This window comes from Pristiophorus japonicus, chromosome 4, assembly GCF_044704955.1.
Source record: "Pristiophorus japonicus isolate sPriJap1 chromosome 4, sPriJap1.hap1, whole genome shotgun sequence".
NCBI lineage: Eukaryota > Metazoa > Chordata > Chondrichthyes > Pristiophoridae > Pristiophorus > Pristiophorus japonicus.
The window spans coordinates 121,672,281-121,694,154 of NC_091980.1; the positions used below are offsets into that span (position 1 = coordinate 121,672,281).

At 45.2% G+C, this 21,874-nt stretch overlaps 1 protein-coding gene across 2 annotated transcripts in view; it reads left to right on the forward strand.

The window, feature by feature from the left end:
* The window catches only part of LOC139263049 (slit homolog 3 protein-like), a 625,025-nt gene that overhangs the window by 424,768 nt on the left and 178,383 nt on the right, over nt 1–21,874 (forward strand). For both annotated transcript variants that reach the window (XM_070878558.1, XM_070878557.1), the window contains 2 exons: nt 14,569–14,640; nt 18,421–18,492. In XM_070878558.1, the coding sequence (XP_070734659.1) occupies nt 14,569–14,640; nt 18,421–18,492 (144 nt within the window). The remainder of the gene's footprint in view (nt 1–14,568; nt 14,641–18,420; nt 18,493–21,874) is intronic.

Consider the following 21,874-nt stretch of genomic DNA (forward strand, 5'->3'; position numbering starts at 1 on the left):
CAACACCCCTCCGAGATCTCCCCGGCCCCGCCCACACTGCACTCATATTGGACAAGTCTAAAGCCTACCCAATCCAACTGGCCCACTAATCTGAAAGTATTGACCGAAAAATCTGATTTCCCCAAAGATTTGTTGCACTGGTGGGTTCTAGAGTTGGCCTAGAGTCCGTCCCTGAGCTGGGGATGAGGAAAGTTCAAATAGGATTCCTGCTCCGAGCCACTATCCAGTGCCTTCTATTGGAAACACACATGTGTGCTGAGATTAAAACTGGGGTTGCCTGTGGTACCCTGATGGAGTAAGCAGCTTACACTCGCTGTTTAGGCGCACACATGAGAAGTGGCCATTTGGACAAAGCACCAGAGAGTTGCTGGAACCCATAAAATTGTAGCCCAGTGTAAAGCAGTCTCTTCAGCAGAAGAGCAGAAAAAAATAGAAGAAAAACAAGTGTAATCTTTTCAGAAAGATTATTTACTGTGTGCGAGTTGGAAGTTTTCCCTCTTTCCTTCACCTTAGATTTATTAACAGGGAGGAAAGCACATATAATTTATGGTAGACTGTTTGTGCTGTCCAATGCCAGGTTTATAAAACAAGTCAATCTCCAATATCTCTCTGCTGTCAGTGATATGTGGGGAAGCAAAGGAATCAAATCTGAGTGGATTTACACTGGGTGAGGAACTTGTGAAGCTGGGTGCAGCCTTGGCCTGACTCCATTTGCTTGTCTTCTACTCCCCATTCTACCCCCAGTTTCAGTAATCGAATTACAATATCTGTCAGGCATGGTTCAAGACAGCATTGATTGAATGAGACAGAAAAAACACACTGGCAGGATAAAGGAAGCACTTTTATTAGAGATGTGGAGAGAAGTCTGTGCCGTTTAATCTCAAACTGATGTTGAGTAAACAGTTCAAAAAGAAAGGAGACTGAAAGGTTATATTTTAATTTCTATTGATTGGTTCAGTGTAGGTCTTGCATCAACCGAGAATTATTAAACAATCAAGATATAAAGTACTTTGTTCATTTTGTTTAGCCTCCTGTAGCAGTTTTGTATAAGTAATGTAATTGCATTAATCTTGAATTCATTTCTGAAATAGCATAATATCTTTGAAGCAATAACATTCCTTCAAATATTGAAGATACTGCGTGGTTATTGTAAACATATGTTACCCACAGTAACATTTCTGTACAGGATAAACTTGGAACGTAGGAGGGACATGTGCAGCGTCAACACGTGGCACCAAAGCAGCAGCCGGATGCAGATCCAACCTCCCCTCTCCACTCAGTTCCCAAGCTAAGAAATGGCATTGAACGGCTGTGTGTCTTCCTATACGGGATAGAGGGGGGGGGCGCTGCCACGCTGCTACGCTGCTGCCTCATCCTCCCTAGTTGCCAGCCAATGGAGGAATAGACTGGTTAGCCTGACATCAGTAGTGGGGAAAATGTTGGAATCAATTATTAAAGATGAAATAACAGCGCATTTGGAAAACAGTGACAGGATCGGTCCAAGTCAGCATGGATTTATGAAAGAGAAACAATGCTTGACAAATCTTCTGGAATTTTTTGAGGATGTAACTAGTAGAGTGGACAAGGGAGAACCAGTGGATGTGGTGTATTTGGATTTTCAAAAGGCTTTTGACAAGGTCCCACACAAGAGATTGGTGTGCAAAATTAAAGCACATGGTATTGGGGGTAATGTACTGACGTGGATAGAGAACTGGTTGGCAGACATGAAACAGAGAGTCAGGATAAACGGGTCCTTTTCAGAATGGCAGGCAGTGACTAGTGGGGTGCTGCAGGGCTCAGTGCTGGGACCACAACTATTTACAATATACATTAATGATTTAGATGAAGGAATTGAATGTAATATCTCCAAGTTTGCAGATGACACTAAACTGGGTGGCGGTGTGAGCTGTGAGGAGGACGCTAAGAGGTTGCAGGGTGACTTGGACAGGTTAGGTGAGTGGGCAAATGCATGGCAGATGCAGTATAATGTGGATAAATGTGAGGTTATCCACTTTAGGGGAAAAAACATGAAAGCAGAATATTATCTGAATGGCGGCAGATTAGGAAAAGGGGAGGTGCAATGAGACCTGGGTGTCATGGTACATCAGTCATTGAAAGTTGGCATGCAGGTACAGCTGGCGGTGAAGAAGGCAAATGGTATGTTGGCCTTCATAGCTAGGGGATCTGAGCAGGGAGGTCTTACTGCAGTTGTACAGGGCCTTGGTAAGGCCTCACCTGGAATATTGTGTTCAGTTATGGTCTCCTAATCTGAGGAAGGACATTCTTGCTGTTGAAGGAGTGCAGCGAAGGTTCACCAGACTGATTCCTGGGATGGCAGGACTGACATATGAGGAGAGACTGGATCGATTAGGCCTGTATTCACTGGAGTTTAGAAGGATGAGAGTAGATCTCATAGAAGCATATAAAATTCTGACGGGACTGGACAGGTTAGATGCAGGAAGAATGTTCCCGATGTTGGGGAAGTCCAGAACCAGAGGACACAGTCTAAGGATAAGGGGTAAGCCATTTAGGACTGCGATGAGGAGAAACTTCTTCACTCAGAGAGTTGTTAACCTGTGGAATTTCCTACCGCAAAGAGTTGTTGATGCCAGTTCGTTGGATATATTCAAGAGGGAGTTAAATATAGCCCTTACGGCTAAAGGGATCAAGGGGTATGGAGAGAAAGCAGGAAAGGGGTACTGAGGTGAATGATTAGCCATGATCTTATTGAATGATGGTGCAGGCTCGAAGGGCCGAATGGCCTACTCCTGCACCTATTTTCTATGTTTCTATGTTAGACTGAGGTCAGGGAACAGGCTGCCCTTCGTCTGGGTCGCAGAGAGGGAAATGAGAAGAGGGGCAAGCGTGTAATGGAAAGGGAATGAGAATGTGCAAGTATCATGTTTTGAGTGTAAAGGGACAATTTAACCCTGCCCTTCTGGCATAAATCGGGCAGGCAGTTAAAATCGCCCGTGGGACACAGCCGCTGATATCGCGCAGGCTAAGATTTTAATCTGCTCTTCTGAGCAAGCGAAGAGGACACCTGCCAGAAACCAGCAGGATTCTTCTTAAATATGCAGATCGGACTCCATTGCACTCATCAGGGCCCAACTTCTATTCTAACCTTGGGCCTAAGCGGGAAAGCAGTTGTAAAGAAAGAAAGAACTTGCATTTATATAGCGCCTTTCACAACCTCAGGAAGCCCCAAAGTGACTTGCAGCCAAAAAAGTACATTTGAAGCTTAGTCACTCTTGTAATGTGGGGAAATGCAGCAGCCAATTTGCAAACAGCAAGCTTGCTCAAACAGCAATGGGCAAATCTGTGTTTTAGTAATGTTGGTTGAGGGATGAATATTGGCCAGTGTAATGTATGAACCTGTGAGCATGCTCACAGGTTTGTAGAGCTGTTGAGTTGGGAGTGGCTTAGCCAGTCACGTGATGTTCACAAGACTCAATAAAACCCCAGCCAGTTGGGTTCAGGGGATCCACAATGAGGCAGGTGGTTGTGAGCCCGGTGGATGAACTGGTAATGTGTAGTGTGATTGTTAAACCTGTGATATCTTTACAGAGACCACTAACAGCACACATTCTACAATGGCTCCTTAACAGAAACTGTCATCATGTGACTTTGCCACATGATCTTTTATTGTTATTACATTAGTAGTTGCATCACATCAGTCGTCCACCAGGTGGAACTCTATAACACCTCTCCCTCCTTATTGAAGAACTAATCATAACTTGCATGGCATAGACAACAAAAGATACAATCTTATTTTTCCATATTTACAAACAAACTTAACGACTGGTTTGCTGTTTCTTGAACAGAACTTTCAAATCTTGTTTTAGGACTTAGACTCATTCTAGGCTGAGTCTGAGGAGAGTTTTTTCTCCAAGGGCAACTCTTTACCTGCATTTGGACTCTCTGAAACTTGAGACTGTTTGTTTGCCTGACTCAGACTTAAATTCTAACTTTCTCTTGGACTTGCTTCTCGTACATCTGATGTAGGATTTGCTACTGGTACTCTACTTGTAACAAGAATATCTCTCTCTTAATCTATCTCTATCATGAATCTCTTTCTGTCTTGATTGTTTCTCTTCTATTGACTGTGCCAAGTTTGACTTTAACAACAAGAACCTGGCTTGTGGCTGTCGTTTGAGAAACAACTCTGCCCGTGTTCTACCAGTAGTTGTATGAGGAGTATTACAATAAGTAATCTGAAAATTTGCTAGTTTGTGGCATTTCCTCGGATTTAGATCCAACATTTGCTTGATAAGGGCATGTAGGGAGGAACTTAATATAATCACTATCACTAATGAAGTAGTACTAGGTAAAATAATGGGACTAAAGGCGGACAAGTCCCCTGGACCTGATGCCTTACATCCTAGGATCTTCAGAGAAGTGGCTGTAGAGATAGTGGATGCATTGGTTGTAATCTACCAACATTCACTGGATTCTGGGGTGGACCCAGCAGATTGGAAAACCGCCAATGTAACGCCCCTATTTAAAAAAGGAGGCAGACAAAAAGCAGGAAACTATAGACCAATTAGCCTAACATCTGTGCTGGGAAAATGTTGGAGTCCATTATTAAGGAAGCTGTAGTGGGACATTTGGAAAAGCATAGTTCAATTAAGCAGATTCAGCATGGTAATCATGTTTGACAAATTTGCTGGAGTTCTTTCAGGATATAATGAGCAGGGTGGATAACGAAGAACCAATGGATATGGTGTATTTGAATTTCCAGAAGGCATTCGATAAGGTGCCACATAAGAGGTTACTGCACAAGATAAAAGCTCACGGGGTTGGGGGTAATACATTAGCTTGATAGAGGATTAGCTAACTAACAGAAAACAGAGAGTCGGGATAAATAAGTAATTTTCTGGTTGGCAAACAGTGACTAGTGGGATCGGTGCTGGGTCCTCAACTATTTACAATCTATATTAATGACTTGGATGAAGGGACCGAGTGAAATGTAGCCAAGTTTGCTGATGATACAAAGATGGGTGGGAAAGCAAATTGTGAGGAGAGCACAAAAAATCTGCAAAGGGATATAGATAGGCTAAATGAGTGGACAAAAATTTGGCAGATGGGGTATAATCGGGAAAATGTGAGGTTATCCACTTTGGCAGAAATAATAGAAAAGCAAATTATAATTTAAATGGAGGAAACTGCAAACTGCTGCAATCCAGAGAGACCTGGGGGTCCTTGTGCATGAAACACAAAAAGTTAGTATGCAGGTAAAGCAAGTAATCAGGAAGGCAAATGGAATGTTGGCCTTTATTGCAAAGGGGATAGAGTATAAAAGCAGAGAAGTCCTGCTACAACTGTACAGAGTATTGGTGAGGCCACACCTGGAGTACTGCATACAGTTTTGGTCTCAGTATTTAAGGAAGGATATACTTGCATTGGAGGCTGTTCAGAGAACGTTCACTAGGTTGATTCCGGAGATGAGGGGGTTGACTTATGAAGATAGGTTGAGTAGGTTGGGTCTATACTCATTGGAGTTTAGAAGAATGAAAGGTGATCTTATTGAAACATATGAGATAATGAGGGGGCTCGACAAGGTGGATGCAGAGAGGATATTTCCACTCATAGGGGAAACTAAAACTGGGGACATAGTCTTAGAATAAGGGGCCGCCCATTTAAAACTGAGATGAGGAAAAATTTCTTCCCTCGGAGGGTTGTAAATCTGTGGAATTCTCTGCCCCAAAGAGCTGTGGAGGCTGGGTCATTGAATATATTTAAGGTGGAGATAGACAGATTTTTGAGCGAAAAGGGAGTAAAGGGTTATGGGGAGCAGGCAGGGAAGTGGAGCTGAGTCCATGATCAGATCAGCCAGGATCTTATTGGATGGCGGATCAGGGTCGCGAGGCCAAATGGGCTACTCCTGCTCCTATTTCTTAAGTTCTTATGTTTTACAATTTGTACTGTGTGCTCTACTGCACTAATTGAAGCAGGGTGGTACGGTGAAAGTTTGGCATGTTTCACACCACTTCTGCTCATGAACTGTGCAAATTTTTCTGAACAGAATTGCGGCCCATTATCAGACAGAATTTCTTCTGGGAGGCTATATGAAGAAAACAATCTTCGCAAATTGTCCAGTGTTTCACTTGTTATTTTCCGCATCGGAAACACCTCTACCCACTTCGAATGATTAGCAATCACAATGAATAATTGTTGTCCTTCTAGCTCAGCAAAATCTACATATAACCTTTAACACACCCTGGGAAGCCATTTCCATGGCTATAATGGTACTGATGGTGGTTGCTTGCTTACCGATTGACATGTTGTACACTGACTGACAATGTAATCTATATCTTTATCTAAACCTGGCCACCATAAGTAACTGCATGCAAAATTCTTGGTCAAGCACATTCCCAGGTGCTGGTCATGAAGATCTCCTAATAATTTACACCTGAACTTATTTGGGATAACCACTCTTTCACCCCACATGATACAATCTTTATCCACTGACAATTCATTTCTAAGAACGATGTATGGATTAATATCTTCCTCTGATACCTTGTTTGGCCAGCCATTTATTATGTAATCATACACCTTTGACATAACTGGGTCACGTTTGGCTGCTCTACCAATCTCTTCAACTGTGACTGGCAGCTCATCAATTTATGAAAAATTGAACACTTCTTCCCTATTAGGTGTAACTTGTGATGGGTTTGGCAACCTGGACATAGCATCAGAATGACTGTGATTAGCATTACTTAGATCTACCTTAGAGATAATGTTCTCAATTTCTAGTCTTGAGTTCTTGCTCAAATTTCTCCTTGAGTGTGTAAGGTACAGGATGTGGCTTGCAGTAAACTGGTCTAGCTTTCTTCTGTACCCTGACACTCGCCTTGAAGTCTTGGATCGGACTGCCTGCTTCACGGAATATCTTTGGATACTGCTTGATGACGTCATCTTTCGATGCAAATTTTGTTTCCACATTAAAAATCTCATTCCAATCCAGCTTCAGTGATCCCAACCAATTTCTGCCTATCAAGGCAGTCTTGTCTCTAGCCACTACTATGAGAGGGAAGCTCTAAAAATGATTCTTGTATTTCACTGGTATGGTGATATTTCCTACAACAGGGATTTGCTCTCCTGAGTAACTTTGCAACTCTATCTTCGATTTCTCCAGTGGAAAATCACTCAACTTGTCGAGATATAGCGATTCCGGTACTACGCTCACGGATGTACCAGTGGTGATTTTCTTGGGTATCCTGGTTCCTGCAACATCTACTTGGATGACGATACATCGCGAATCGTTCCTGATGACGTGTATCTCCAGAACCTCCTCATCCTGTTGCTTCTCTTCAATGCTATGTAGTCTCTGGCGATTTCTACTTCTAGCCTTGAAAGTTGGTTTACTCTTCAGTTGGCATGCCTTCGCAAGATGCCCAGTTTTATTGCAGCAGAAACACTCTGCCTTCACATATGGACAACTTTGAGCAATGTGTTGTCCAGGGCATCGATAGCACGACTTCAATGCACTGTTACCGTGGCCAGTTGCTGAGGCCTTGGGGCACAACTGCCTTTTATTTTTAGTCTTCAGGCGATTCGCCTCGGTTGACTGACGACTGGAAATAGAACGAAATTCTCAGGAGTATTGGTTGGTCATATCCATAGATAGCTGTCTGACAAGCTAAATCAAAAGTCAAGTTAGGGGTTGTCAGCAACTTCCTTTTGATTGTTTCATTTTTCAACCCACAAACAAAGCGGTCACGCAATGCTCGGTCCAGAAAGTTTCCGAAATGAGAATGAATGGATAGCTTTTTTAAAGCTACAATGTACTCACTGATACCCTTGTCAATTAATTGATTTCATGTTCCAAAACGATAACTTTCACCAATTCCAGGGGCTCAGGACTGTAGTGCTGCTCTAACTTGTTCCATCAGTGGCTTGACGGGAACAAGCAAATCTTTCAGGGTTTCATACACCTCAGGGCCTGCTTCAGTCAGGAAAATAGCCTGCCACTTAAATGCATTACTTATGTTGTGGCTTTCTTGCCAGGCCAACCTAGTGTAAAAAAGAGTTGGGGCCAGGATGGGCCCAAGATGGTAAATATTTTAACTTTGTGGGGGCCTCTTCCTGGCCCGACAAGGAAAGTTTAGAAACATAGAAAATAGGTGCAGGAGTAGGCCATTCGGCCCTTCAAGCCTGCACCACCATTCAATAGGATCATGGCTGATCATTCATCTCAGTACCACTTTCCCGCTTTCTCTCCATACCCCTTGATCCCTTTAGCCGTAAGGGCCACATCTAACTCCCTCTTGAATATATCCAATGAACTGGCAACAACGACTTTCTGCGGCAGGGAATTCCACAGGCTAACAACTCTGAGTGAAGAAGTTTCTCCTCATCTCAGTCCTAAATGGCCTACCCATTATCCTAAGACCTCCCCTGCCCCGAGCTCTCCTCGTTCCCCACCCCTTTACACCTTGATTGTGAGGCCCTCCTGAAACCCCTGCCACATGATGTACCTTAGTCCTGGAGACTGTTCCTTGGCCTCCTGCCCTTTGTCCACCAGATGGCGCTCTCCAATGGTTTTGGGCAGGAAGCTGTCCAGGGCCTAGGCAAATGAGACCCGAGATGTCTTGGGTCTCGCACTGCTTTAATGATGTTGGCTGAAGGTTAAACAAAGGCCAGGACACTGGGAAGAACTCCTCTGCTCTTCTTTGATATGCTCTCATCGGATCGTTCATATCCACCGGAGAGGGCAGATGGAGGCATCAGTTTAACATCTCATCCTGAAAATACTAAGTCCCTAAGTACTGTACTGATGTGTTAGCCTAGATTTTGTTTCAAGAGTGGGGCTTGAACCCATAATCTTCTGACTCAGAGGTGAGAGTGCCATCATTGAGCCAAGGCTGCAATCTTTACTGGCTAAAGTTCGGTTTCACTGCCAACAATTCATTGGCACTTGGCACACACAGTGAGAGTAATTTGTTGACATTATAAGACCAGAATTATTGATTTCCTTTTCCAAAAATGACGCAACTTTGTAATAAGAATTTAAAAATGAATCTATTTAAGTTGGCCATTTTCAAGTCACATCTTGTAGTCATCCAGCTAATGCCTGGTTAAACTTATGCCAGCTGTACCCCTGAGGCTCTTCCAGGTTGGGTTGGGGGCTAGAATTGGCATGTCCCAGCCTTTTCCTTGGTAGGATGCTTGCTGTTAGTCAATCACAAAGCAAGCAGCATTGCCAATGATAGCAGAGACAACCATCCATGTCCTATTATGTTCAACCCTTGAGGTTAATGGTTGCAGTCAAGGAGGGAGTAGAAATAAGCTAAAGGCAGATGTTGTCTACGCCCACTGGACAACACAGTCCCACTAGACTTTTAGTGAGTATACACCCTGCTTGCACAGCATCATGGGAATATGGGTGCAATGCAGGCCTCTAGATGACTAATGAATATTACAGCAGTGATGACACTTCAAAAAGTACTTCAGTGGCTGTAAAGCGCTTTGAGACGTCCAGTGGTCATGAAAGGCGCTTTATATAAATGTAAATCTTTCTTTCTTTCTTTCTGACCATCATGACAGTTAGAACCAGTTGTTACGTTACAGAAAATGGCAGATCATGTGTACAGAGAATGTGTACGGACACTGCCTGTGTCCACAAACAATCATCGTTTTATTCTCTGATCACAGCAAAGCCATAAGCAAATGTGCCAAACTTAGGTTTTCCAGTGGACTCAGCCTAATACGGATCAAATCCAGATTTGCAACTCCACAACTCCGCTTATTTCAGTGAGGCGCTGCTGACAAGATGTCAGAATGAGCACTGTGTAGGGTCTTTACAAACTGTATACATCTCTGTCTAAACTTCATGAGAGGCCGAACTCTGTTCAGATTAATTGATCTGAAATTGAATGTTGTCTCTCCATGTTTCAGTCCAACTGACCCCCACCCCCGAATACAATAATACATTTTGATGAGTGTTCTCTCCCAACAGTCTAAGTCCTCCTTTAACAAATTACCATTTATAGTAGGAATATGAGGATGTAGCAATGAGAAATGGCTGTACCCCAGTTTTGGCCTGTCATATAGGTCCATGTAGATGACCCAATTGCACTTTGAGAAGTTAATTTAAATATGTTAATGAAGAATCAAACTCTCCACGAGGGACGCACAGACAACTCGCAAACCATGTCACCTTAAAAACGGTAACAGCACATAGGTGGAGGGCTGGGGTCGTGTTGGCCATTTTTCGATTTTTAAGGCCTGTCCTGACCCACTCCTGCCCATCGTGGGGAATTAATATCGAGGTCTTTTGGGTCAAAATTGCCCCTTTTTGCGCCGCCTGTTAGCGCCTCCGGGGGCTGCTAACGGGGAGTGAAACATTTCTCGGCCGCAGGGACGGGGGGCAGGCAGATGGTACTAGCACCCACAAAATTGCGCAGAAGTTAGCGGAGGTAGTGCCACACCTCGCCGGTAGTGCCCCGGGCTGGCACCGTCCCCTTTCCGCCCCACGGCAGATATAGCCCTACACCCCGCGAGGCTGCCACGAGCGGTGTCAGTTCCAGCCTTGCGGGTCGTGAACCGGGCCGACCTCCGCACGCGGGGCGGAAGTTAAAGGGGAGGTGGGAAGCGCCCCACACCGACATCTTGACGACTTCTTCTGTTGCGTGGTCCGGGCCGTCATCGTACAGCCCAGCATTCCGTTTTGGGTGCCAGGCTGCGGCCTTGGCACCACGCTGGCCTGGTGGCCCAGTGGAGGCCATCAGAGGCCCAGCAGAGTGTGCAGCGGCCCTCCCCTTTAACCGAAGGGAAGGGGCGTTGAACCATGTCAGTGCTATGCGGAACACCCGCGTAGCGCTTCCAATCGCGCCCCAGTACCACCATGGAACCCGCTCCGGAACCCGCCCCAAGGGGAAGTCGAGGGCACGGGATTGTGCTCCACTTCCTGTGAGGTGCGGCAACCACAATTTTGCGGACGAGGCAGGACTTCGGCGGCAGGCACAGGAAGTCCTGCCCCGGGTCAGTTACCGCCCCAATTTGGGGCGCTGGGGAATTCCTCCCCCATTGTTCTTTATGTGAGCAGCATTGTAAAGGTGTCCAATCTGTGCTGCCTCAACTGCAGCTCACAGGTAAGGTCCTGGATATCACATGGACTTTGTGTCCTCTATATTGATGGTGTAGCAGGGAGATATTATGAGCTTACTGTTAATAGCTCATTACCAAAAGACAAACCTCCTGTACCTCATAGTCACAGCAGGAATTCAGAAATCCCACGCATGTTCTCCAATGCGATAGCTTTACTCAAGCAAAGTGTTAGTTGTTGACATGTTTACAGGTTGACTAAAACAAATGCACAGAGGAAAATAACCGCCTGTGTTATTTAACTGACCTTAAAAACATGATTCAATATTACTTTTACAACTCAAACTGCAAGCATTAATTTCAGGACTCCCTCCTGAGTCTCTCTGGGTAAGCAGGCAGTTGATGTGACAGAAGCCCAGAGGGGCACTAATGTGTGTACTTAACCTCCTAACTCTAAGATTGTGTTTTATGGGGGGAAATAGTTAGAAAATATCCCAAGCAGAATATTAGTGGAGTATAACAAGCTAATTTAGAGAGTGAATGGAAGCAGAGAACAGTACGCATTAATCCAGAGTTTCACAGCTAAATCAGCGAGGAGTTTGATGAAGAATGCGTAGGACTTTGAGAGCAAGGGGAAGGAGGTGGTGAAACTTAGTCATAACATGCTCCATCAGACAAATGTATGATCATTTTATTTTTCTAGTAAAGGGCAGGTCTGTGGCACAGATAAAATATGTTTTATTCACTGGGGCAGCAGTGCACAACTTCTTAAAGATGAACTGTTCTGGCATCCTGGTGAGTACAGATTTCATTGACCGAGGCTGAAGCACACTGTGTACCTGATGTTTAAACACCACCCTGGCCTGGGTTGGAGCCTAATGAATAGGAGGCTATGTGGGTGTGAATGAGAGGAGAGAAACGCAAAGGAAGACAGAGGATCTGTCCTTGATTCTAAATCTTTTTCTGCAATTATCAGCTTATAATAGATCATTTTAAACACCTGCTTTATTTTCATAAGATGTCTGCGGCTCACTGCAAAACACACTTGCTTCAAATACGGTACTATAAAAAGAGATTCGTACAGAGTGACGGGGTGCGAGTGTAGGGAGTGACGGGGTCAGAGTGTAGAGAGTGATGGAGTCAGAGGGGCTATAGGGAGGGAGGAACTTAATACTATCACTACCACTAATGAAGTAGTACTCGGTAAGATAATGGAACTAAAGGCAGACAAGTCCCCTGGACCTGATTGCTTACATCCTCGGCTCTTAAAAGAGTTTGCTGCAGAGATAGTGGATGCATTGGTTGTAATCTACCAAAATTCCCTGGATTCTGGGGAGGTCCCAGCAGAGTGAAAAACTGCAAATGTAACGCCCCTATTTAAAAAAGGAGGCAGACAAAAAGCAGGAAACTATAGACCAGTTAGCCTAACATCTGTCATTGGGAAAATGCTAGAGTCCATTATTAAGGAAGCAGTAGCTGGACATTTGGAAAAGCAAAATTCCATCAAGCAGAGCCAGCATGGTTTTATGAAAGGTAAATCGTGTTTGACAAATTTGCTGGAGTTCTTTGAGGATGTAATGAGCAGGGTGGATAAGGGGCAATTAGTGGATGTGGAGTATTTGTATTTCCAGAAGGCATTCAATAAGGTGCCACACAAAACATTACTGCACAAGATAAAAGTTCATGGGTTTGGGGTTATATATTAGGGTTGAGGGTAATATATTAGCATGGATAGAGGATTGGCTAACTAACAGAAAACAAAGAGTTGGGATAACTGGGTCATTTTCCGGTTGGCAAACAGTAACTAGTGGGGTGCCACAGGGATCTGTACTGCGTCCTCAGCTATTTACAATCTATATTAATGACTTGGATGAAGGGACTGAGTGTAATGTAGCCAAGTTTGCTGATGATACAAAGATGGGTGGGAAAGCAAATTGTGAGGAGGACACAAAAAATCTGCAAAGGGATATAGACAGGCTAAGTGAGTGGGCAAAAATCTGGCAGATGGAGCATAATGTGGGAAAATGTGAGGTTATCCACTTTGGCAGGAAAAATAGAAAAGCAAATTACAATTTAAATGGAGAACAATTACAAAGTGTTGCTGTACAGAGGGACCTGTGGGTCCTTGTATATGAAACACAAAAAGTGAGTATGCAGGTACAGCAAGTGATCAGGAAGCCAAATGGAATGTTGGCCTTTATTGCAAGGAGGGTAGAGTATAAAAGCAGCGAAGTCCTGCTACAACTGTACAGGGTATTGGTGAGACCACACCTGGAGTACTGCATGCAGTTTTGGTCTCCGTATTTAAGGAAGGATATACTTGCATTGGAGGCTGTTCAGAGAAAGTTCACGAGGTTGATTCCGGAGATGAGGGGATTTACTTATGAAGATAGCTTGAGTAGGTTGGGCCTATACAAATTGGAATTCAGAAGAATGAGAGGTGATCTTATCGAAACATATAAGATAATGAGGGAGCTCAACAAGATGGCTGCAGAAAGGATGTTTCCACTCATAGGGGAAACTAAAACTAGGGGACATAGTCACGGAATAATGGGCCATCCATTTCAAACTGAGATGAGGAGGAATTTCTTCTCTGAGGGTTGTAAATCTATGGAGTTCTCTGCCCCAGAGAGCTGTGGAGACTGGGTCATTGAATATATTTAAGGTGGAGATAGACAGATCTTTGAACGATAAGGAAGTAAAGGGTTATGGGGAGCAGGCAGGGAAGTGGAACTGAGTCCATGATCGGATCAGCCATGATCTTATTGAATGGCGGAGCAGGCTCGAGGAGCCAAATGGGATAATCCTGCTCCTATTTCTGACCTCCTTACATTCTTATGAGTGCGGAGAGAGTGGCGGGCTCAGAGTGCGGAGAGAGTGGCGGGCTCAGAGTGCGGAGAGCGTGGCGGGCTCAGAGTGCGGAGAGCGTGGCGGGCTCAGAGTGCGGAGAGCGTGGCGGGCTCAGAGTGCGGAGAGAGTGGCGGGCTCAGAGTGCGGAGAGCGTGGCGGGCTCAGAGTGCGGAGAGAGTGGCGGGCTCAGAGTGCGGAGAGCGTGGCGGGCTCAGCGTGCGGAGAGCGTGGCGGGCTCAGAGTGCGGAGAGAGTGGCGGGCTCAGAGTGCGGAGAGAGTGGCGGGCTCAGAGTGCGGAGAGAGTGGCGGGCTCAGAGTGCGGAGAGCGTGGCGGGCTCAGAGTGCGGAGAGAGTGGCGGGCTCAGAGTGCGGAGAGCGTGGCGGGCTCAGAGTGCGGAGAGAGTGGCGGGCTCAGAGTGCGGAGAGCGTGGCGGGCTTAGCGTGCATGGAATGACGGGGTGTAGGCACTGCTCCCATACCTAGTGTACCTTCCCCATGTGCTTCTCTCCCTTCCCAGAACCACTGTACCTGCCCTCGATGTCGCTATGATCCAGTTGCCAACCTTGCACGACCCGCCCCAGCGCTCTCGGCACTGCCACGAAAGTATTAACGTGTTTTGCAGCCCTCAGCTGAAATGTTATTAAGTTTGATTTTTTTCTTGCTCTGCAGACGATTGGAACAAAATTTGATCAAGACAGTGGGAGCCGGAGCCTTCACACAATACAAGAAACTGAAGCGTGTGTAAGTAAACCAGAGATTTATTAAAATCAGGATTGCAGGAACATTGATTCACTGAATAATCACAGCGGTGACACAGAGATCGTGCAGATACAGGCATCACTTAGCAGCTTCCCCCCTTTTAGCCTTTCAAGTACTCACCTCCAACCGCAAGCTCTGAGAAAGCAACTGTACCGGAGGGACGACAGGTAGATACAGCTATGAGTGAGAGAGTTACGGGCGTGTGCTTGGAGTGAATGTGTTTGTCACGCATGCCCTGGTCTTTAGGGTAGGGATTCCTATCAGGGAGTAGGAATGTTCATCCACGTTGACTCAAGAAAAATATCAAAAGGTTCTGATGGGTTGTGCTGCTCCCCATGCCACTTGTGAGGAGCTCCTTGTACCTGCTGTCTGCTTCACAAGGCCTCAAATCCATGCTTGTCAGTTGTCTAAAGACCAACTGGTGACTATCCTCCCTGTGGGATAGGTACATGGATCTCCTTGAAAATGAGATGTCAACAAAATAGTGCTGGAAGTTGGAAGCCAACTCAACCATTCATGACACACTTGATAAATCGATATCTGAGCCAAAGAAATCTGCAGTACTCCAGGGCACTGTTGATGACTGACTAACCCGTCTGGAACCTGGAAAGATAGCCATGTCACTCGGAGCTAGGATTCTTTCCAGGTAACTTTGCAAGACAATGGTTAACAGGTAGGATGGTCAAAGCTGGACAAGCAGTGGGAAGCTTACCAGTATTCCATGCTAGTTAAACTCCAGCCCCTCTCTATGTCTGCTCCTCTATTATCTCTGTTATTTTTCCTTCTGCCCCTTCTCTTTCTGTATCTGCACTTTCTCTTACTTTCTTTGTCTGTCCTCTCTGTTTCTCTATCTCCCCCTTCTCGTTCTGCTTTTTTAAAATCTGAATTTTCTCTTCTAAATTCCCTTTCTGTTTCGGAATCTATCTCGCCTCTATCTGGCCCCTCTCTTTTAGAAATGCCTGTAGCAGCACAAATTTTGGGCCGTTTTTTGTCCTGTGGCAAAAGCAGCAACCAAGTCTCCTCCACCCCTTCAGTGCAGCCGTTCTGTACTGAAGAATGGGGAAGATACTTAACTGAGGTAAGAGACAATCTTTTTGACAATCTCCACTCTGAAAGGGAATCTCTGTTTCCACCACTAGTGTTCATTCCACCCATCGGAATCTCCAGAGAATGATGCAGTAGGAACTATGATGTAAATCCCGCTTCTACTTAAGAGTTTGCAGCCCGTGCCAGATATACCCCGGGATATGTGTGTCAATGCAAACAGGGTGAGACCCAGAGTTATAAAAATCCACTCGCGTTATCCTCCAATTAATGCACACAGAGGCTAGGGAGAGGATAATCAACCATTGAACGTTTAGAATAATAGTCACTTGGGTACAGCAGCGAGGGACTGTGGAATCATACTCCAGCAGGAGCCACTAGTTTGAATAAAGGAGGGTACAATATTGGCAGTACGGTGAAACTGTGGGTGGGAAAGTTGGAACCATAATAAAATGGCGTGCCAAAAAGCCAAGCATTCTTCATTGTGGCGCAATAGGGTTGAATGTCTGAGGGCTCTCTCGATCGTCTGCTGTAACTGCAGTCGATGATCTACAGAAAACCTGGATAGATGGTGCAAATCCCTGTCGAATCCTTGGAAATTCTACGCCAATATATTTGCCTCCAACTGCCTGAGATATTGGGGTGGAAATTCGGTCTTCTACCGCCCCTCTTAGCGCCCCGAGTGGTGGCAAGGGCGGTGGAAAGCAGTTGCGCCCGGGCGGCCATCTTCCAGCGCCCCGCTGGGATATTCGGTGCCCGTATCGACAGTCAGTAATTGGCATCATCTTTTGAGCATTTCATTCAGAATGCCAATGAACAGATTGAGAAAAAGGAGTGTGGGGGCACTGGGAATAGAGAATAACCTTGGAGCTGTGGAATTTTGAATATATTTTGCTAGTGGTTTCTCTCCCATGGTTTCACCAGCCAGTAATGATCAGATATTTCACACTCTTGGAGTAATTTCTTAATGAAATGTCTTCTTAACACATCTGATAAAATAGCACTAATAATAATTAGGGTCCTAAGTATAATTAATCTAAGCAGCTGGCATCTTGCTCCCAATGGGCACACATTCACTGCATCAGACTGCTTTCAAGTTCACTACTCATTAATATTCTCACCCACACAAAGCCTTAGTTGTGACTGAGATCAGGCCAAGGATGCCAGGGTAGCTGAAGAAGGAAACCCTACAATACATATGGCCTGCAGCATGCCTGATGTGCGAGTTTACAATGGCTGCAATGCGAGCATTACCTTGGGTGGTAATTTTTGCCTTCGCGGCCTGGCCGATAACCTGGCGGAGCGAGTCGCCTGCCCATTATAAAACACGCGTAATTTATATACGATGAAACCAATGAGAAGAAAATCGGATGGGTTTTATAATGGGCGGGTGATCCACTCCACCAGATTATCATCATGCTATGAATAGGAAAATTCACCCCATTTGTTTTTTTTTGCCATTTTTTCTTTCTTCCTCCACTGAAGACTTTGGGCGCGATCTTTGACTTTTTGCATTTGTGTAAAACGGGTGATAGCAAGTCAACAGTTCGTTTTACATCTCTCCCCGTTTTTATTCCATTGACATTTTTATTCCCATTGAAGCCAATGGAAATGGCCTGCCAACTCACTATCACCCATTTCGCACTGTCGCACAAAGTCAAGATCTACGCCCATGACCCCTAACTGTTGTAACATTCTTTGTGCTCTGGAAGCTGTACAATATCTCAACCAGAACTCTCTACCTCAATCTGTGCTTTCTTATGTCCTCATAAACTCAGATGTCAACGGACCAAAGGGAAGCTTTCATCATCTGATTATGTTTATTCCTTTTCTTGTCAATTGTCTTCAGCTATTCCCCTGTCGATGTGATTCCCTATTAGGACACAATTCGATGGTTGCTGGGTACTTATCTGTAACTCAAATATCAGTGATTCACAAACAAAACCCAGATTTTGTATTTGTTCATTCATGGGATGTGGGTGTTGCTTGCCCACCTCTAGTTGCCTGAGGTAGTGGAGGGCCGCCTTCTTGAACTGCTGGTAACAGTTTAACACAACTGAGTGGCTTGCTAGGCCACGGCAGCTAAGAGTCAACCACATTGGTGATGGATTAGAGACACATAAAGGCTAGGTTGGGTAAGGATAGCAGGTTTCCTTCCCCAAAGGACGTTAGTGAACCAGTTGGGTTTTTACAACAATCCAACAGCTTCATAGTCACTTTTACTGATGAACTGAATTTAAATTCTTAAAGTGCCTTGGCAGGATTTGAACTTGCATTCTTTGGATTACTCATCCAGTAATATAACCACTACACTACCGTACCCTTCTTAGTCAACTTTTGACTGTGGATGGCATGATAATCAAGCCTGATCCTGTCCTCTTTGGGCATTCACGTGTGCATTCTCTCATTTGTTTTCCTTCCTTTCCATAAGCTCTCCCTGACCCCACCCCCTCCATCCCGACCCCACCAATCTATCCTTAAATTCAAATGGCTACGGAGATAGACCGTTAGACTCGACACTCATGAAGTTCCAGATGCCCTGTTGACCTTGCGTTATCAACTCGTATTTTCAGCAATCTGTGGTGCAAAAATAATACAACTTGAACAGTGAAGAAAAAAATCTATTCACAGTGCTCATTGCAAGATGCCCCGCTCAAGCAATTTCTGGGCCATAGTTTTTTCAGAATTGAAATTTACTTCTGATTATTTTTCCTACAGCGACCTGAGTAAGAACCAGATCTCAGAGATTGCAGCCGATGCATTTCAAGGACTACGATCACTCACCTCCCTGTAAGTATGGAGCTTAACAAGGAGATTCTTCATTGTTTTTAGCCTTTTAACGTGTTCAGGATGTTTTTTTTCTTGTCATTAGAAATCAAAAGAAACAGTTAATGGCCCTGGTGCCAATCTCCCTTTTGTTCTGGATTTTTTTTCTCACTTGTGCATCATTTTTCTGTTCCTTTCAGTCAATTTTTAAAAATGTTTGTCATTATGTACAATTTTTTGATGGCAAAATTGGTTTGGAAGAGTTACTGAGCCTGGCAGTGTGAAGGAGTTAAAGTAATACATAATACTGATATTGAACTTTCCAGAGTTAATAGGGCCAAAATTGCTCCTTCCCTTGAGGCCTGTTACCGCCGGAAATCAGCGGCCATGCTGCGGAGTGCAATGGCCACCGATTTTTCGTGTAATGTCTGCCATTTTGAAAATTCTGCTCCTGCGGTATCCCGGCTGTGACCTGCTCCCCCAACCACCGCTCCGCTGCTGCCGATCCGTCCTAAGTGCGTTATCAGAGCACGCACCGCCGATGTACCCCTCCTCCCCACTGTTGGCAAAATTCCAACGAAAAAATCTTGCTCCCACCACTCTGCCACCAGCACCTTTTTGTGCCGGTATACTGAGATTGGAGTCCTTCTAAAATGGCGGTGCAGCTGCCTTTTTAAAGGGGAGGACCAACTGCCGCTGCCGCCATGTTTTTTTTGGTCGTTCAACTACCACGTCGGGCCGACAATTATGCCCCCGGGCCGCCAAGAGGCAGCCTGGCACACCCTCTTGGGTGCTAGGCTGCTGGCCCGGCCAAAACCTTCCCTGGTGGCCCAGTGGACTGAGCTTAAAGAATTGCGCAGGCTCTCCCCTTTGAGTGAAAGGGAGAGCCATGGTGATGCGGCACAGTGATGATGTCACCCGCCCCCAACTCCGGCCCCTCTAGACTGTGAACTTCCGCTCATCGCCGCACATCCGCCCCCATTATGACCGACTTCCGGTCCGCTGAATAAAAAGCCAAAGAGCAGAATTTCGGTCAAGAGGCCACCGCATCCACCGCACCGGTAAAAACAACTGAAACACAGTAGGCGCGCACCGGTTTCCAGGAATTTTGGCCCCAATGTCTACTAAGATTAATCCAGCTACCTCACAGTATAGTAACTCCTTCCAGCCAGCACCCTGTGTTACTGGCTGTATCTTGTACTAATGTTGATCCAGCTCCCTCACTGTGTCAGGTATAGTAACTCCTTCCAGTCAGTTTCAGTTCACCTGTTTGAAGGTGTTGATTCTGCACGAGAAGATCTACAGCATTTCCTTTGGCACTTGCAATTTATTGAGTCCTTAAATGGTTAAGTAGTAGGCCTGCTGAGTTTGCAACTTGCCCATAAGATGATTCTGGTCTCTAAATTAGTGGATCAACTAATACAGCGTAGAATTAAAGTCAGCGTCTTGTTTAAAAAAAACTGATGCTCACCAGTACCTTCAAAGCTTTTTAGGTGCATTACGCAGGGTAATAAAACTCTTATTGATGTGCCTCCAGTATTTGAGGCATTGAAGGGCCACACAGATAGGGAATCTGGTTAACCTAATAAATTTACATTTAAGCTTTAAACCAAATACAGGCTTTGAAATAAGTGGTCGATGTTAACTCAGTTGCATTGATGCTTGCAGCGCAAATGATCATTTTTCGGTATATCTTTCCATTACATACTTGAGTCCTTTTCGTGAATGCTCTTCTCATGTTACTGTTTTCCAATCCCCTGTCAATCCTAATCTCTTAGCTTCCATGTGGTATCTCTCCTCAGTGCTAAATCTTCCTTTTCCTTTTCCAATCAACCATAGCAGCAATTTGAACTAGTTGGGCCTTCCAGGATTGAATCCAGACGGCTGCTAGCATCTCCACGGTTTGGGTTGAAACGGGCATCACATTGCACAAATCAGCCAACTGCATTGTTTAAAGTTAGTTTCTCTTTCCAAAAATAACAGATTCTGCTTTAGTATTGCAGATATCTGTGGAGATCCACTTGACAATTTATCCCCTGAGCAGCCTGAGTTATGAAAACAGCTGCTAAACAAAAAAAGCTGTTGAACTTCATAACCCGTGCAAGGCTTCCAGATTTACAGATACCTGACAGCATTTCCAAGGTGGCAGCTTTCATGACTCTGTCAGCACTTCAGTATTGGCTTTCACAGTCAACTGAATAAGGCATTGATTGCATGAAGTGAACAGCTCAAAAAAGTGCTCTCTACAGACAGGTCTATAGACTGAACAGCACATCATACAGGAGAGCTCTATCGTGTTGTGTATGTATAACATAAGTACACTCAATGTACAGTTACATGAGACCACTGTATATACTATGCTTGTCCCACCAGAGGGTACAACTGGTGGAGACTTCGGGACCACCTGTACACGACAGGTAACCAGGTATAAAAGGGAGCTCACCATGCTGTACCCTCACTCAGGAGCTGCAATAAATGGACTAAGGTCACAACTGTTCAAGCACAATATCGTGCCTTGTGGAGTCATTACTAGAGTGCTTATAGACACAATATATAGACTGAACAGCATATCCTTCAGGAGAGCTCTATAGAATAGATAGTACACTACAAAGAAGTACTCTACATGTTGAGTGTTGCGCATTGGGTGGTGCACAAAATAGAACCTTGCAGTGGGAGTTGTAGAAACTGACCAGATCCTTGCACTGGGAGGTGCAGAGACTGTATAATGTGGTACTGGGAGGTACAGAGACTGTAGAGTGAGGTACTGAGAGGTGCAGAGACTGTAGAGTTAGGTACTGGGAGGTACAGGGACTGTAGAGTGAGGTACTGGGAGGTGCAGAGACTGTAGAGTGAGGTACTGGGAGGTGCAGAGACTGTAGAGTGAGGTACTGGGAGGTGCAGAGACTGTAGAGTGAGGTACTGGGAGGTACAGGGACTGTAGAGTGAGGTACAGAGACTGTAGAGTGAGGTACTGGGAGGTGCAGAGACTGTAGAGTGAGGTACTGGGAGGTGCAGAGACTGTAGAGTGAGGTACTGGGAGGTGCAGAGACTGTAGAGTGAGGCACTGGGAGGTACAGAGACTGTAGAGTGAGGTACTGGGAGGTACAGAGACTGTAGAGTGAGGTACTGGGAGGTGCAGAGACTGTAGAGTGAAGTACTGGGAGGTGCAGAGACTGTAGAGTGAGGTACTGGGAGGTACAGAGACTGTAGAGTGAGGTACTGGGAGGTGCAGGGGTTACAGAGTGAGGTACTGGGAGGTACAGGGACTGTAGAGTGAAGTACTGGGAGGTGCAGAGACTGTAGAGTGAGGTACTGGGAGGTACAGAGACTGTAGAGTGAGGTACTGGGAGGTACAGAGACTGTAGAGTGAGGTACTGGGAGGTGCAGGGACTGTAGAGTGAGGTAC